Source organism: Myxine glutinosa, chromosome 8, assembly GCF_964187855.1.
Source record: "Myxine glutinosa chromosome 8, kmMyxGlut1.1, whole genome shotgun sequence".
Lineage (NCBI taxonomy): Eukaryota > Metazoa > Chordata > Myxini > Myxiniformes > Myxinidae > Myxine > Myxine glutinosa.
This window is the reverse complement of record NC_136268.1, coordinates 98,839,113-98,856,909: the sequence shown is the minus strand read 5'-3', so window position 1 is coordinate 98,856,909 and position 17,797 is coordinate 98,839,113. Positions and strand designations below refer to the sequence as shown.

Here is a 17,797-nt window from a genome sequence, read left to right as displayed (position 1 = left end):
CGAAGAAACAAAGAAAAAGAATAGTGAATACAGACTTTCACTGTGCACAGACTGCAATATGTTGAGGTCTACAATCCGATAAAATATTTGAGTTATAATTCCAATTTTTTGGAGAGAGCAGCAAGGGGAATTGTTCAAATGGGCAGCCAGCATTGCGTAGAAGTAGCACAATTACCTGTGAGCTACCTCGTCTGGGTTCAATTCACAACTGAACTATAAACTGTCATCCTGCTGGCTTGCAGTAGCATCAATACATCCTGGCGTCAATGGATGTGCCAACTGTTGTATGAAACATTAAGCTAAAGACCCATCAAGTAGCATTGATTTCTGATGGAGGTTAAATATCCCATGGCAACCTACGCAAAGAGTTGGCGAGCTGTCACCGTCACCATGGCCAAATTCCAAATTCCTGCCATAACTAGTCGAACGTCGGGCTTGGCCAGCCGGTTTGCGAAGACCTGGGCCAACTTGGCCCTGGCTGACCCCACAATAACATGGGAGAATAGTGGCCGTAAAACAATGAGAAGATTACAGATATCTATTCGTCATCACATTATCTCAACCTGATTACATCACGACTGTGATTGGCTGAATTTTGGTGCCATGGCAACCATCTCAGTAATTTGGCTTGTGTATGTGACATTTAAAAAACCGTTCAAGATTTAACTTTCACATTACACAGATCTATACCGCATGCTACCCAAAATGGTGGGGGACTTAGAGTATCAGCTCCTTGTAATCTTTGAATTAAACAGTGATATATTTTAATCAGTTGGCTATATTGATCTTCGGCTACAAGTTTGTGTGGCAAGGGTGCCTGGAGGGCGTGAATGGTGTTGGTGTCCTGTTTTCTGAGGAGTTTGTAGACAGTGTGGTGAGTGTGACTAGAGTGAGTGATAGGTTGATGATGGTGAAAATGATGATTGGAAAGCTCTTGGTGAATGTCATCTCGGGATATGCTCCGCAGGTTGGTCGGAGCGATGAAGAGAAGGACAAGTTCTGGTGTGCGATAGAGAAGCTGATGGAAAACGTGAAAGATGGGGAAGTTGTTGTGGTAGGAGGAGACCTAAATGGACATGTGGGAAGGAGTATGGATGGTTTTGAGGGAGTTCATGGGGGTTACGGATATGGTGTGAGAAATGGAGAAGGTGAAAGGATTTTGGAGTTTGCTGATGGAGCTGATTTGTTGATTTGTAATACTCAGGTCCAGAAAGAGGATAATAAGCGTGCTCTCAGATACACGTCAGGTGGGTCGACGACAACCGTTGACGACCTGATGGTGCGTAGGCGAGATAGGGGGCACCTCCGGGACACAAAGGTGATCCCGGGGGAGGAGGCTGTTTCAGTGTTTCACAGCACCACTTGGTTGTCTGCGACATAAGGGTGAAAGGTGCGAGGAGAGCTCGGCGAGTGAAGTACCAACCGAGAATGAAGGTGTGGAGGTTGAAAGAGGTGACAGTAAGGGAGGCATTAAAAGAGAGGCTGAGTAGGGTCGAGGATGATGTGGTTGAGCTTGAAAGTGGTTGGATGTCAATGAAAGCTAGTCTGTTGGGAGCCGTTGGTGAGGTATGTGGATGGACAAAAGGACCACCGAGGCACTCGGAAACTTGGTGGTGGGATGATGAAGTTGGAAAGAGGATTGACGAGAAGAGGAAGAAGTTCAAGGAGTGGCAGAAGGCGAAGGGTACGGGAGCAGAAACAGCAGAGCATGAAAGTTATAAGGCAGCCAAGAAGGCTGCAAAGAAAGAGGTAGCAAAGGTGCAGGAGGCATGTAGGAAAATGTTCGGAGAACGCTTGGATTCGGAAGAGGGTCAGAAAGCAGTATTCAGGATTGCAAAGCAGATAGCGAAAGAGAGGTGTGATGTGATGGGGGTGAGTTGCTTGAAGGATGAAGTGGGACAAATCGTTGTGGACCCAGATGGAATTAAAGGAAGATGGAAAAGATATATGGAAATGCTGTTGAATACAGAGAATGAATTGGATGGCAACATAGAGAGTAACCCAGTTTTAGGACCGGCAGAGAAGATAACTGAGAAGGAAGTTGAGGAAGCGATAAAAGCAATGAAGAGTAGAAAAGCGGGAGGGCCGACGGGAGTTGTGGGAGATATGTTGAAGGCAGCAGGAAGTTGGGGTGTGAAGAGAATGACAGAGATCTGTAATCTGGCGGTAAAAGAAGGCCACATTCTAGTGGATTGGGAACTGAGTACCCTCGTCCCTCTATACAAGGGGAAAGGTGACCCTCTAGAGTCTAGAGTGTGGCTCGTACTGAGCGATAAAGTTATTGGAGCATGGAATGAAGGTATTGGAAAGGGTGTTGGAGAGGAGGATAAGGAACAAAGTGAAGATCGACGAAATGCAGTTTGGATTTATGCCAGGAAGAGGAACGACAGACGCGCTTTTTATTGTGAGGCAGTTGCAGGAGAAGTACATGGAGAAGAGGAAGAAGTTTTTTCTTGGGTTTGTTGATCTGGAGAAAGCATTCGATAGGGTTCCACGTAAAGTATTGACATGGGCAATGAAGAAGTTAGGAGTGGAGGAATGGTTGATCAGAGTAGTGATGGCAATGTACAAAAGAGCGCGCACAGCTGTAAGGACGAAGGACGGGAACAGTGGTGAGTTTGAGGTGAAGGTGGGAGTGCATCAGGGGTCGGTACTAAGTCCACTACTATTTGTGGCTGTGATGGAGGTGCTGGCTCAGAACGTAAAGGAGGGTTTACCGTGGGAGTTGTTGTATGCAGATGATCTGGTGTTGATTGCGGAAAGTATGGATGGACTGAAGGAAAAGATGAACAAGTGGAAGGAATGTATGGAGACAAAAGGTCTGAAGGTGAATATCGGAAAGACGAAGGTGATGGCAAGTGGTAAAGCATGTGGTGAGGTGGAAAGAACTGGGAAGTGGCCCTGTGCTGTGTGCAGGAAGGGTGTCGGAGTGAACTCCATTCAATGTACAATGTGCGCTGAGTGGGTTCATCAAAAACGTAGTGGTCTGAGAGGGTCATTTACCAGTGTGGCAGCTACATTCAAATGTAAGGTGTGCACAGAGGGAGCTGCAGATGGAGGAAATGTTGAGTTGGATCTTGGAGATGGCGTGAAGCTGGAAGGTGTGAAAACATTTTGCTACCTCGGAGACATGCTGAATGGAGAAGGTGGATCAGACTCGGCAACGGTTGCTAGAGTGAGATGTGCATGGAAGAAGTTTCGGGAACTGAGTGGCGTGCTGATGAGGAGGGGAGTGTCGTTGAAGCTGAAGGGAAAGGTGTATGCTGCATGTGTGAGAAGTGTTATGATTTATGGGAGCGAGACATGGGTAATGAACGTAGAGCAGCAACGAAGGTTGTAAAGGGTGGAAATGCGAATGGTTCGATGGATGTGTGGAGTATCGTTGAGAGAGAGGAAGACAAATGATGAATTGCGAAAAATGATGGGAATAGAGCCTGTGATTGATGCTGTGAAGAGGAACAGGTTGAGATGGTTTGGTCATGTGTTGAGGAAGGATGAAAGTGACTGGTTGAGAAGAGCTAAGCTAAGTGACTGGTATAAGGAAGTAGAGGACGGGGCAGACCGAGAAAGACTTGGCTAAAGATGGTGGAAGAAGAAATGCGGGCAAGGGGGTTAACAAGGGGAGATGCAGAAAATAGGGCAAAACGGAGAACATTGTCATGGGGACCGCAAGGCTAACCCCCGCTCTAGCAGGGAAAATGGCCTTAAAATGCCTGTTGTTGTTTTGTCTACAGCTGTATCTCGACCTCATAGGCCTAATATAATCATTGTAGCATTTTGGTCATAACATCCCTTAGCTTGTCTACAAAATTTTTGGCGGAATACTAGATAGAATTTGTTGTTAGGCGGCAAACAATTTGAATGATAGGTTTTAACATTTGGAAATTGATAAAGATATGCTAACCGTCATGGGAAGAAAAGTAAACCTCACATTTTGGGTCATCAGACATACAAGCTATAGTATCGAGGTGCCCTAACCATCAGACATGCAAGCTATAGTATCAAGGTGCTCTAACCATCAGACATACAAGTGTTAGCCCTGCAGAGAGTTGGCTTGTAGTAGCACTGTGACTTGTGACTCACCATCCGGCAGCTCCGGTCGGCACATGCTGAGTTCGCGACATGTAGTGAAAGGCCGCTCCTTGTCTCCCCGCAAGGGGCCTATAAGGGCCATGGCATGCATCTGCAGCTCCCGCAGCTGTGCTATTACAACCTGGTCATTATATGAAGGTTACCGAGAAGCAAGCCAATGCACACACAATCATCTGAGAATGCAACTCAATCAAAGGACTGTTGAGAGGGCGGTCGTGACATATTCCGACACTTGTACTGACTCCCGCAAATTGCATAACAATAGCCAAGCAAATCCCAGATACACATGTGAAGTGAACAGCAATTCAATGGAAATAGTTGAGAATAACTTATAATGTCGTGACAGAATTGCATATTCACTGTAAAATCGAAGTTGCACTGATTTAAGGAAACAGAGGGAAACCAGACCACACTCAAAAAACACCCACACAGTGTGCCCATTGTCAGTCATTTAAAACCCAATTTTTTTTCACTGTGGGAAAGTAGTGCAGCTGTCCTGCATCAAAAATTGAATTCAAAACGTGTCCTGTAGATTCTCAGATGCAAGTGGAAAATTAGCAAATGTTTCAAAAAGGGAATTTTTCAGCTGCGAACGTTGGAAGTGGAGTGAAATTAAAAACATCTACCTGCTCTCTCCAGCTCAAAAATTAAAAACATCTACCTTTTCTGTCCAGCTCAACATTAAAACATATACCTACGCTGCCCAGTTCAAAATTAAAAGCATCTATCTGCTCTGTCCAGCTCCAAGTTAAAAACATTTACCTTTTCTGGCCAGTTCAAAATTAAAGCACCTACCTGATCTGTCCAGCTCAAAATTAAAAACATCTACCAACTCTGTCCAGCTCAAAATAAAAAACACTGGCCTGATCTCTCCAGCTGAAACTTAAAAACATCTACCAGCTCCGTCCAGCTCAAAATTTAAAACATCGACCTGATCTATCAAGCTCAAAATAAAAAATACCTATCTGCTCTCTCCAGCTCAAAATTAAAAACATCTACCTGCTCCATCCAGCTCAAAATTCAAAACATCTACCGGATCTATCCAGCTCAAAATAAAAAAAACATCTGCCTGCTCCGTCCAGCTCAAAATTAAAAACATCTACCTGCTCTCTCCAGCTCAAAAATTAAAAACATCTACCTTTTCCATCCAGCTCAACATTAAAACATCTACCTACTCTGCCTAGTTCAAAATTAAAAGCATCTATCTGCTCTGTCCAGCTCCAAATGAAAAACATTTACCTGTTCTGCCCAGTTCAAAATTAAAGCACTGATCTGATCTGTCCAGCTCAAAATTAAAAAACATCTACCTGCTCCATCCAACTCAAAATTAAAAACACCTACCTGCTCTGTCCAGCTCAAGCCTCGCCTGCCCGGGACTCCCTGAAACAAGAAATGGGAATTAGCGCAACTTCTCTGTCCAGCATCAAGTTCTCATGCAAGTGGAGGATATCCAAAATGTAAATGAATAAATTAAAATGTGTAGGGTGGCAAATGTTATTGAAGTGTTATTGAAAAAGCACTGCATTTATGGGCACATAAATATCTATTTGCTTAATGCTGAGGTTTCCCAATTTTAAAATGCGGAGTCATTTACTGTGCTCTATAAGCATGTGGACCTGAACTTAAAATTGATGCCTTTAAATAATCAGCCATATAATTTTATAGGTTTAGAGTCTGTAACTGGCAAGTGGTGTATGGAAAAAGGAGTTATTACAACTCAAGAAAGTTTCACTCACAGGGGGTCCGCGTGGTCCTTTCGGGCCCCTGACTCCAAGAACACCTTTTTCTCCCTTGAAAAAACAAGGCTCGTTGAAAGCGACGTCACAATAAAATTGCCAAATTTAAATTGAATAAAAAAAATTAAGAGACTGAGTAAATGGATGAAGAAATTGTTCAGTGATGTGCAGAAAACACACCTTTTTACCAAACAGTCCCTGAAACAGAACAAACAAGAAGAGATCAGAGTCCATCAAAACAATAATAATAACAATATTCATTATTTTACAGCTAATTGGTCCATTCTGCAGAAGCACGGCGCACACACATTATCTCAGCAATGTCCTGAGTGTTTAAATTTTCTTCTTCTTCTTCTTCTTCTTCTTCTTCTGTTTGCAGCACAAGGCCGTACTATCATTTGTTGAGGTAGGGTGTGACTGTGCCACTGATGCAGTACCCGCATGTAGTTTAGAACAGGAATTTGTAATTTGTAGCAGATGACACATCCATCCTAGGGGATGGCACACACATTGATGGGTCACCCCGCATGCGAAACACCAGGGTGACAGTTTATAGCTTGGCCGAGGTGGGAACCCAGGCTAGAGAGCCTAGAGGTGAGGGTGCATATCTCCAGGCTATCCTGCCAGCCTAAATTGTTTAGTTAGAGAAATAGTTCAAAAGCTACCGCACAAGCTTTTTACTGTGTGAAAGAAAATCTTTGCTAGTGTGTGCATGTGATGTGTAGTGGGTAAGGGGGATGGTGATTAGTAAGGGATTGGAAATTTAAGGAGGAGATGAAAACATCCACATTGCAATTCATAACTGAACATGACTGTGTGGCTTTGAGTAAGCGGACATTCCATTAAAGCACAAGAGCAGCAGGAGGGAAAACGGAGTGTTCCCAGGAAATATGCCCCGCCCCTTCCCATTTTCCTCCCCTGGTCCTCACTATTGATTGCACGTGGCTCATGAGGTTGCCAAGGCTACACGCAAAACGTACATAAATTACGTTCAAGTTCAGCTTTGCAGAACAGGCTGTGACAGAGGAAAACTGGAGGGTGACCATGCAAAGGCGTGCTCACGGAAAGTCCAATGTATCCTGAATGTGCCGGTGAACCCCGCCTTCCTCTCTTTCCCTGGTGAGAAACATCAAATTGCATCAAGTGAACAACGCATCGACATATGATGTTTTCTCTTAAAATGAAAATACAGAACCAAAAATTCAAAGGAAATAAAAACTGTGTTGCTTTGGGAAAATAATGCACTTTTTCCGAAAGAATAATAATTATCTTATTCCTGATGGCATCCAGGGGGCAGGTGTGCACACATGGAAATGTATACATTTAATTTCCTGCACTCCTGCAGACCTACAATTTCTATAGATGATCATTCCAGGTCCAGGAAAAAATTTGAGTGATAATGTTGTTTTCAGCTGATATTGTGTGCATTGTGCTCTCCTATAGGAAAAAGGTGTGCTGAACCTTTTCTCCTAAAGGGAAAAGGTAATACTGTGGCCTTGGGTTTTGGGCAGATGCTGCTGAGTGGAAAAAACTAATTAATCACAATCAATAGCTTCAAACTTGATCTGTAAAGCCAGAACCTTTTAAATGTGGATCCTTGTATTTATTAATGATGCAGCTATAGAGCAGGAAAATCTGATCACCTTTTTCCCTCTGACTCCCCTGCTTCCTCTCCTTCCTATCTTCCCATGCTTGCCCTGGAACACAAGAACACTCATGTTGACTGTAATGAGTGTATGGAGTGCAGAGGTGTGATGCATTACACAATGTATTGAGTGCAGAGGAGATGCATGAACTCGCTTCTTTTGGCATCGAGACCAAGCCTCGACCTTAAATCAGGTATCGAACAATCGTGTCTGGTTTGAAATTAAAATAAATTCACACATCAATTTCAAATACTAAACGAATGCTTGCCTCGTGACATACAATGTGTATTTGAGTATAGACTATAAGAATATAGAAAGAAAAATAGCCTAGAAAGGTCAAAAATGACAAAATGTCTGAATACTTTTCAATGGTTCGACAAAAACTGCCAACAAATAGCCAAGAAGAATCATATTCTTATACATTGACAAATTTGATGGAAATATTACATCCAGGAGAAGGCTGGATTAAAAGGGGGGTATAAATGGCTTGGGGGAAAGGACCTACTTGACTCCAGATTTGATTATACAGGGAACTTAAATACAGGAAGAGGCCATTAGGACCACCAAGCCTGCACAATCATGCCAACATCTTATTACTCCTTAATTCCCACGACTTCAAAGATCGATATCCAACTAAATTTTAAAATAATACACTGACTCAACTGTCATGTGAGCCTTGCAGGGAGTTCATTAGTTTGGCCAGCTATGGGAGGAGAATGTACAGTCGTGGCCAAAAGTATTGGCGCCCTTGCACTTTTTTTTTCCAATAATGCACCATATCTTCCAGAAAATTGTTGAAATGAAAAAATATTTTGGTATCCACATATGTATTTATTTGTGTATAGTGGAACAAAACAAAAAAAGCTGAAAAAATTACGAAATCTTAGCTTATTCCACACAGAAATCCGAAAATGGCCCGGACAATATTATTGGCACCTTTTAGAAGTTGTTCGAAATAATTAGACTTCAAGCAGGTGATTCTCCTTTACTTTGGAATTGAACTCACCTGTGGTGAGATGCAGGTGCCTGCAAAAAAAAAAAAATCACTCATTCAACCAGTTTGAATGGAGAAAAGAAGTCATTCTGCTGTTTTGTGTCACTGTGTGTACCACAATGAGCATGGAGAAAAGAAAGAAAACCAGAGAATTGTCTGAGGAGGCCAGACACAAGATTGTAGCCAAGCATGGACCATCTCAAGGCTACAAGTCCATCTAAAGAGACCTTGATGTCCCTGTGTCCACCGTATGCAATGTTATCAGGAAGTTTAAGGCCCTTGGCACTGTAGACAACCTCCCTGGATGTGGCCGCAAGAGTAAACTTGATCGAAGATTGCAGCAAAGGATTGTTTGAATTGTGGAGAAAGCACCTCGATCAACTGCCAAACAGATTCAAGCTCACGTTCAGACACAAGGTACGACAGTTTCAACTCATACCATCCATCGCCAAGACAATGAAAGGGGGTCCTATGGTAGGAGACCCAGGAGGACCCCACTGCTGAGAAAGCACGACTGTAGCTTGCCAAAACACACCTGAACAAGCCAAAATCCTTCTGGGAAAATGTCCCTTGGACAGATGAGACCAAATTAGAGCTTTTTGGTAACGCACATCATCTCTATGTTTACAGAAAACAAAATGAAGCCTTCAAAGAAAAGAACACCTTCCCTACAGTCAAACATGGAGGAGGTTCAATGATGTTTTGGGGTTGCTGTGCTGCCTCTGTGGAGAGATCCCTTCAAATCTGGGAGAACTGGAGCAGTTTGCACAAGAAGACAACCTGTACATCCTTGATGCCCGACTGGGCATCCTCCGTCATGCGAAATCCTTCCTTGGCACACCTGAGCTCCTCACCACATACAAGGCTTTCATCCGCAGCTCAATGGAATACTGCTCTCCCCTCTGGGCTGGTGCTCCTGCCTCACACCTAGCTCGTCTTCACGCTGTTGAAACCAAAGCATTCAGAATCATTGGAATCTCCCGCGATGAAGCTAACTCCAAGGGCCTCTCACTCACTCACCACAGGCAGGTTGGTGGTCTTTCCGTCTTCTACCGACTCCTCTCTGGCCTTGCCCCGCAAATATTCCTACAGGTTGCACAAGATCTGCCTGCAACCCTCTTATGGTCAAACTGCCAAAATCAAGACTCTCTGCTCACCTTCACTCCTTCATTCCTCTTTTCTCCCACCTCTGGAACAAACTCCCTCACTCTCTTCAATCCCACTCCACCCTCCAGGTCTTTAAAACAGCTGTTCACCACCATCTCTTATCTTCCCCCATCCAAAACCTTGACCTTTTCTACCCCCGCTAATTTCACCCCAATTCCACTTTTTTGAAATACCAACTTCTGTCGTGGAAGTCCTTGGTGTCCTTGTGTTTTATACTTCCCCCTCCCCTCCCCCCCCCCCTTCCCACGCCTCCTCCCCCCAAGCCCTCTCCCTTCCACACATCTCCCTACTCTCAAATGTTGTGTTTGTGTGCTTCCCCTTCTCTCCCCATCTTGTTTTCCGCTCCCTCTTTTTCTATATTTTGTTTGTCTGGTTGATTTGTTTGTGAAGTAAATGTTAGCTCTTTCACGAGCCTCGATTCAGTATACAAAAAAAAAAAGAAAAAAAAGAAAGAGTGGTCCAAACTGCCAGTAGAGAGGTGTAGGAAGTACGTTCATGGCTATAGGAAGCACTTAACTGCAGTTATTTTGTCCAAAGGCCGTGCTACCAAATATTAAGTCGAGGGTGTCAATGATTTTGCCAATGCCATTTCTTTTTATTTTCTGATTTAAAAGGAGATATTAAGTTCTGAATCAAAAAAAGGTTCTGTAATATTACCAGTAAAATAAAGAATTGTGGAGACCAAATACTTTTGTCAATTTCAACTTCGTTTTAGAGAAAACTAGCAACGGTACCCGCCCTATGGGCGGGGCTTCAATTGGGAAGCCCAAATGAAAAGGCAAAATATCAGAAATTGAAGGGTTTTTTTTATTTTAAAAGATTCATATAAACATCCGTTGAATCATATAACACGCAAATCATCAAAATCTAAACAGTATCTTTAGAATTTCAATAAAAGCCACATCACTGTTCATATCGGTAAATATTATTCCATCGTGTTTCAAATCGTGATCGATACACTATGATCGTGATGATCGTGAATCGTGATCGATAATCGTGTTCACAATCGCTATGTCGTATGTACTCCCGATACGTGTACCAAACTCCCGATACGTGTACCAAACTCCCGATACGTGTAACTGTACCAAATCAACAGTTAAAAGGATTTTGAGCCGATAGCTGTTACGGCCCTGGCAATATCGATGGAGACAGCGATCTGTTAGCGATCGATGGAGACATGTTGCTTTCCAGGGTGCCGCACAAACTGATGCACCGATCACGCGGCACCCGGGAAAGCAACATCGTCACAATGAGAACAATGAATGTTATGCGAACGCGAATGTTATGCGGGAGTCCAAACCTGAGAATGCTGGAGACTAAAGCTGAAATTGGGAAAACGAAATAGCCTATTTTATTCCTGGAGATCCCAGGATTATCCACCCAAAATATCTTTGCGATCGGTTCAGCAGTTTTTACGGTACCTCGAACAGACAGACAGACAGACAGATGGACGGACATTTGGTGAATTATAGTAAGATTGTGAGTTATTTGAAAAAGTGCAAGGGTGTTTGGCCACGACTGTAGGTATAGATCGACTGTTGTGATGTAAAACAGGCCGACGGCTCATTAACGTGCATCTCAACCTGCATCTCAACAAGACCATTAGTTTGGCCAGCTATGGGAGAAGAATGTCTTTTTGCGATGTGACAATTCATAATGGAGCATGGAAAGAGTAGTTGGTAGAGGGATTGATGTTTGCCTGCATTTAACATTCGTGGAATTTTGTAGTTAAGGTGGCAAAAGCCCATAACAACTGTGGTGAGGAAGGCAAGTTGGACACCAGATATGATGTTGATGAATAAGAATGTAAAAGGTGGGGAAAAAATGGCCATTGAAAAAACAATGGCCATTGAAAATAAAATGCCCAGTACAGTTGAAACGGATTGTGTAGTTGGGTCGTGTGAATGTATAGATCCTGAGCATGATCCGTTATCGTTATCCATGTTCCGTCCATTTCTTGGCATGATCTAGTCACTTGAAAATGTCTTATAGGGTCATAAACAGTTCCTCTTCTTCATGTTCCACCTTGCATCATTGCTTATGGAAGAAGCTGTTTGAAGGTGTCCAATCATTAGATTCCTCTCATTTTCTGACAGATGTGGTATTGTAGTGGATTGTGAAATAATATAATTAGTGTGTGTTTTTTGTATGAACCATATGCTCAACAATTATGAGGTAACTATGTTACGTGGAAATGTGGAAATAAGTGTTCTACACATCCCTCATGCCCAAAAGGCCCTTGGAAAGAACACTGGACTAGTCCTTCAACATTTATATTGTCAATTCTACATGTTTGTTTTTTTTATGGCAAAAGTGTATTACTACCTCCAGATCCCTTCTCCTGTGCCACACACTTCAATATGGCACCTTCCATTATATAATTCCTATTGTCGTTATTTTTACCAACTCAAGCATCTCGCATATCTTTGTGTTGAACTGCATTTTCCAATCCCTTGCTCAAAGTAACCAGAACTTCCTGAATCAGATCACTCCCCTCCCAAATATCTCCCTTACCTCCAAACTTAGTGTCATATGCAAATTTGGAAACCTTACTCTTAACATCACTGTACAAATTGGTGATGTAAATGATGGAAAATAACAGTGGTACTGCACACATCCTCTCCTCGGCAAACAGCCTTCTCTTTTGTACCTTTTCAAAAACTTTTTGAAAGTCTCGATAAACTACATCCACTGCATTTCCCTCATCCACCCAGTCAGAAACTGCATCATAGAACTTCAATATATTTGTTAAACATGACCTGCCCTTAGTAAATCGATGTTGACAATGACTACCTTTAATTAGTTTGAGATTATTCAAATGATTTCCTGTCCATTCCTTCATTAACCATTCCAACACATCTTCCCTCCAACCAAAATCAAACTAAGACATCTGTAGTTCGTCAATTCTTTTCTGGATCCTTTCTTGAATCGTGGTGTTACATTTGCTAATCTCAATCCTCTGGTACCTGTCCCGATTCTCTTGAGCTGTTAAAGATATTGATTAACATCACGATTAACCTCTGTGCCCCCTCCATCAATACTCTTTGATGCATATTGTTATGTCGGTGGGGTTGTGATATGTAGTCAGGTCGATTTGTGTCGGTATCATGCTCCGACTGTCGTGAAGAAGAAGAACCACCACCATGTAATAAGTAGAGGACCTGTTTAGCCCGGATGTCGGATTAAGGTGTATCTTCGTCCCCATTACGAGGAATGGGGCACGTTAACTGGTTATAGGGATTATGTTAATTCTCTGTTCGTCAAACCTCAGTGATATATTTCCTTTGTCCCTTTTGGCGCCACACCATAGACACTAGTGAGAAAGTGCCCATTAAACCACACTTAATAATAAAAACCACCCGGAAGCCAGGCATAAAGGACTAGGGCTAACAATCCCGCATGGCAGGCACACATCGCTCGGGCAGGCCGAGAGCCACGCCCAGAAGGACAGTGATTGATTGGGCGGGAGTTGACCAACAGGAAGGCCAGGGTAAGAAGGGACTCGCTGATTGGCCAGGGCGGAGCAAGAAGGCACTCACTGATTGGTGAAAGAAGGGTGAGCAAGAAGCGGCGCATTGACTGGTGGAGAGCTGAGCATGCAGTGGTGGCCTGCGGGCTGATTGGTGGAGAGTCACAGATGACGTCACGAGACGGCCGATAAAAGGACGCGCTGACCGACATCTTGTCCCCCCCCTTGGTATCGGACTTTGGTGAAAGACGGTTGAGCGCTGACGATTCTCCTCCCTGTCTTGACGTTTGGACCTCGGTTCTGGCGGAAGAGGTTGTGGGCCGGCATCGTTTCCTTGTTCCCTTGTTTGTCTGATGTGAGGAGGAAGAGCCGCAGACGGAGAGCTGCAGTTTTGCAAGGCAGAAACGACGTGTGAACGAATGCTCGGGAGGCCTTCATCGAGGCATAGTGAGGCCTGTTTCGCACCAACGCACATGCTTCGCGCGCAACGCTACCAGCGCCCCAGACCCGTTCGCAGACCCTGACAAGGTTCAAGCCAATTGAGCTAAGTGCAAATAACCACACGTTTTTATTTTCCAGGTTATCTTTCCCTTCGTCTGTGTTTCTAAGTCTGGTGAGGGAGCGCTCCATTTAGGTCTTAGGACTTTAGTTATCGTTGCACTTTTCTTTGTCCCGGCATTCCGTTTAATAAACCCCTTCGGTATTTTCTGTACATTTTAAATCGGGTTTCGTTTTGAGTTACTTTTTGCAGGTTGAAGACTGCCCGGCGGGATCGCTCAGGTAAGCGCTTCAGCTTCCTCTTCTTCTCTTTCTGCCCCCGCATATATAAAATCCGCTGTTTGAACTGAATGCCCAGGAGTAACGCTCGATTGCCTTCCGTGACAGCAGTCTGAGAGCAGTCACACGACAATATTATCTGGTCCTGGAGATTTAGCATCCCTTCATCTTCCTCGCCGTTTCTTTGCTTCCTCCATTCCTACTTGGATCTCTTTTAAAAAGCCCTAGCTCACCTCTGAGATAGATACTCTCAGCCATTGGAAGTTCCCCTTACTGCCCCTCATCAGGGCCCACACCTGTCTTAACCTTGTATTTACCTCTTGTATAGTTAAATATAACATATTGTTATGTATCATATTTCTGGCCACATACTTTTCGTATTCTCTTTTGGGTTGCCAAGATATTTTCTTAACTAGCATTGATTTACTCCTTTACTGATGTGAGTTGGACTCTAGTCCTGTTGTTTTGTTCTTCATGAATGCCTTCTGCCTATCTTTAATAACACTGCGTACCTCCCTGCTCATCCACCCTGGCCTCCTTCTGCATCCATTTTTACGATTTCACCGGAATATACCTACCGGTACTCTGCACGCTACACAATTGCTCCTTGAAGGTTGCTAATTTCTCTGATGCAGACTTCCCCACACATTAGCTTTTCCCAATCCGGAGCACCTAACTCTCTTCTCATACCTTCTATGTTTGCCTTCCTGAAATATAACAACCTTATTTTAGAATCCTGAACTCAACATCTCAACAATATAATTTCACACAATGTGTCATGTTTACTTGTCGCCAGATGCTCTCTTACCTCCACCTCCTCCACCATATTTGGATCATTGCTTAAAATAAAGATTTAAAACCACACTCCCCCTCATACCTCATACCAAAACCACACTCCTCCCCCCCATAAAACCACACTCCACACCCACACTCGGAGATCACGGCGAGGTCACGTCTTTTCGAAGCTGTTCCATGCGCTCACGCTTTTGAAGCGAAGTAATCTTTCACAATTGTGTTTTTGTCGAGACTGTATCTATCTTTCGGTGTGTGTACCTATAGCGTGTCTTTAGGAAAATTTTCGGTGTTAATTTTTCGTACATGTATACACAATCGTCGGTTAATGCGTGACGAGTATTCTGAGGCCTAGTACTCGTAGGCTTAGGCTACCGTACCGTCTCCGACCTTGTGGTTTTGTTTTTCTCTCAGCGGTTCGTCGAATGCGCTGCAATTATTTTCGTTCTCTGTTTCGTCCCAGTCATTCACCCCATACCTCCTTGTTTAATATCTCAACTCAAAAAAAAAAAAAAAACCCCAAATTTTTTTCCCTTCTCAGGTCTTAGTCGTTTATATGTTGTTCTTATTTGTTCGTTCGTTCTTCGTTCACGTTGTTCGCAATCACGCGATCACGTGGTCAGAAATGTATAATCTCTCCCCTGAACAACTGTTTTCTCTCATATATTACAACACCTTTTTCTTCTTCTCCTACAAAAGGATGCTTTCGTCTTGCTCACCAAATCTATTCATTCCCCCCCCCCCCCCAAAAAAAATACCATCTCTTACAGTTCCTCTTTTCTACATTCCCTAAACTCTCCAGAACTCCACCCCTCCTTCAGCGTCCTCAAACGTATTTTTGACTCGAAGGTCTCAAACTCATTTTGCAAAAAATGTTCGTTTCCCATGAATCGTACACTTTTCAAAATCCAATCTCACCCCTCCCCTCCAAATCTTCCCCATCCCCCCTTCCCTCCAAAACTTCCCCATCCCCCCTCCCCTCCAAAACTTCCCCATCACCCCTCCCCCCAAATCCTCCCAATCACCCATCCCTTTCAAATCTCCCCCCTTGCCCCTTCCCTCCCCTCCCTCCTAAACTCCCCCCACACCCCTCCCCTCCGAGACTCTCCCTCGCTCCTCCCCTCCTAGACTCCCCTCTCACCCCTCCTCCTCAAAGCATCCTCCCTGCTTCTTCCCCCTTCCAACTTTCACCTTCATCTCCCCCAACCTTCTGCCTCGCTCTTCCCCCTCCTCAAATAACACCTCACTGTGCCTCACCCAATCTCCATCAAACCTTTTGTCCGCTCCATTCTTCCCTTTCTCCAAGCTATTCTGAAATCTCTGACACACCTTCAACAGCTCTCCCTACCTCTTACTCCTCTTCCACATCTTACCCTACCCCTCCCCCCCCTGTTCTGTATCCGATGCTCCCCCTTCCTCTTCATTAACGGTATGGACCTCAAACATCCGGGGCCTTCGCTCAAACTTGACTGATCTCTCCATACAGGTTGCTTCTGACAAACCAGATGTGATCTGCTTAACAGAAACTTTCCTCCTTCATGATGTCTCTGATGCCTTGGTATCTCTCCCAGGTTACTCCCTCCTCCGGTATGATAGACCTGAGCCTCGTCCTGGAGGTGGGGTTGCTATCTTTATAAAAATCTCTCTTCCTCACTCGCCCTCCACTGCCCTCTCTCCACCTCACCCCCAGGAATACCTTTGGCTATGGCTTCCCCTTCGCTCCCACCTTTTGTTCATATGTGTGTTGTACCGTCCACCAAACAGTGATGACTCCATCTACATCTCGCTGTCTGATAATATGGACCAACTTCTATCTACCCATCCCAACTCTCTCTTCCTCATATGTGGTGATTTCAATTGTCACCATGCCAGTTGGCTGGGTGTGGGTACATCTCTCATCAGCCATGGCTCTTCAGCAAAGGACTTCTGCGACTCACTGGGACTGACACAATCTGTCAATTTCCCGACCCGGATCTCAGTCAACGGAGCATCTTCTCTTCTGGACTTGGTTATGACTAACTTCCCAGAAAAAATGCTGCTCTTCTTCTGCTCCAATCGGCTCATCTGATCATGTGCTTGTCAAAGTGGACATCTCTCTGACCATTCTCAGAGAGCCTCCTCAGCGTCGACGAGTCTGGCATTTCACTCAGGCCAACTGGCATGGTCTTCAAGCAGCCATCAATCATCTGGACTGGTCTCCCATCTCTACCACCTCTGACATCAACTCATCCTGGGAATTCTTTCAAAGTAAATTGCTCTCTCTCATGCACAGATTTATCCCATCTCGTCTTCAGTTGTCATACCCTTCCTCCCGTCCATGGTACACGGAATCTTGTGGTGAGGCTGTTGCCCTGAAACAACTTGCTTTCGTCTCCTGGAAAGCAAATCCAATGGAAGGAAATCTAATTTCCTTTCACAAAGCCCGAAACAAGTGTGTGTCCACCCTCAGGAGAGCCAGGAAACAATATCTCACCGTTCTCAAGACCGAACTCTCTTATCTGTCTCGCTCTTCCAAATCCTGGTGGCGTCTGGTCAAATCTGTTGCTGGTGTTTGTTCCCCCTCCATCCCCTCCTTCACCTCAAACGGCTTAAAGGCTGACTCCGCACGTGAAAAAGCTGAATGCCTCAACTCTGTGTTTGCCTCTAAATCTTGTGTCCCAAACCCATCGCTCTCTGTACCCACCGTACCCAGTTGTACCCAGCTGCTCCTGGACTCTGTGTCCTTTCCTCCTGACAAGGTGGAAAAGTTTCTGTCAATCCTCGACTCTGATTCTGCAACTGGTCCTGACGGCATCAGCCCACGTGTCCTAAAATCATGTTCTTCCGCTCTTTCACTACCTCTTTCTGTTCTCTTCACCCTATCTTTTGCTCAAGGTCATCTGCCATCTGCTTGGAAATCAGCCAACATCACCGCTTTGCACAAAAAAGGTGCAAAAACAGATCCTAGCAACTACAGACCAATCAGCCTTCTCCCAATTATCAGCAAAGTCATGGAATCCATCATTGCTTCAGTTATGAAATCTTTCCTCTTCTCCAATGGCTTGATCTCTGATCATTAATTTGGATTCAGACCAGGTCACTCTACTCTGGACATGCTGCTTCTGCTTTCTCAACAATGGATGGA

General features: G+C 44.3%; 1 protein-coding gene across 1 annotated transcript in view; it reads right to left on the bottom strand.

Annotated features, from left to right (window-relative positions):
- LOC137433154 (uncharacterized) overlaps positions 1 to 17,797 on the bottom strand; it is a 432,405-nt gene that overhangs the window by 32,441 nt on the left and 382,167 nt on the right. The window contains exons 54-59 of the mRNA XM_078783571.1: positions 7,472 to 7,525; positions 6,891 to 6,944; positions 6,009 to 6,026; positions 5,829 to 5,882; positions 5,434 to 5,472; positions 4,084 to 4,213 (exon numbers count right to left, since the gene is read on the bottom strand). Coding sequence (XP_078639697.1) covers positions 4,084 to 4,213; positions 5,434 to 5,472; positions 5,829 to 5,882; positions 6,009 to 6,026; positions 6,891 to 6,944; positions 7,472 to 7,525 — 349 coding nt within the window. The remainder of the gene's footprint in view (positions 1 to 4,083; positions 4,214 to 5,433; positions 5,473 to 5,828; positions 5,883 to 6,008; positions 6,027 to 6,890; positions 6,945 to 7,471; positions 7,526 to 17,797) is intronic.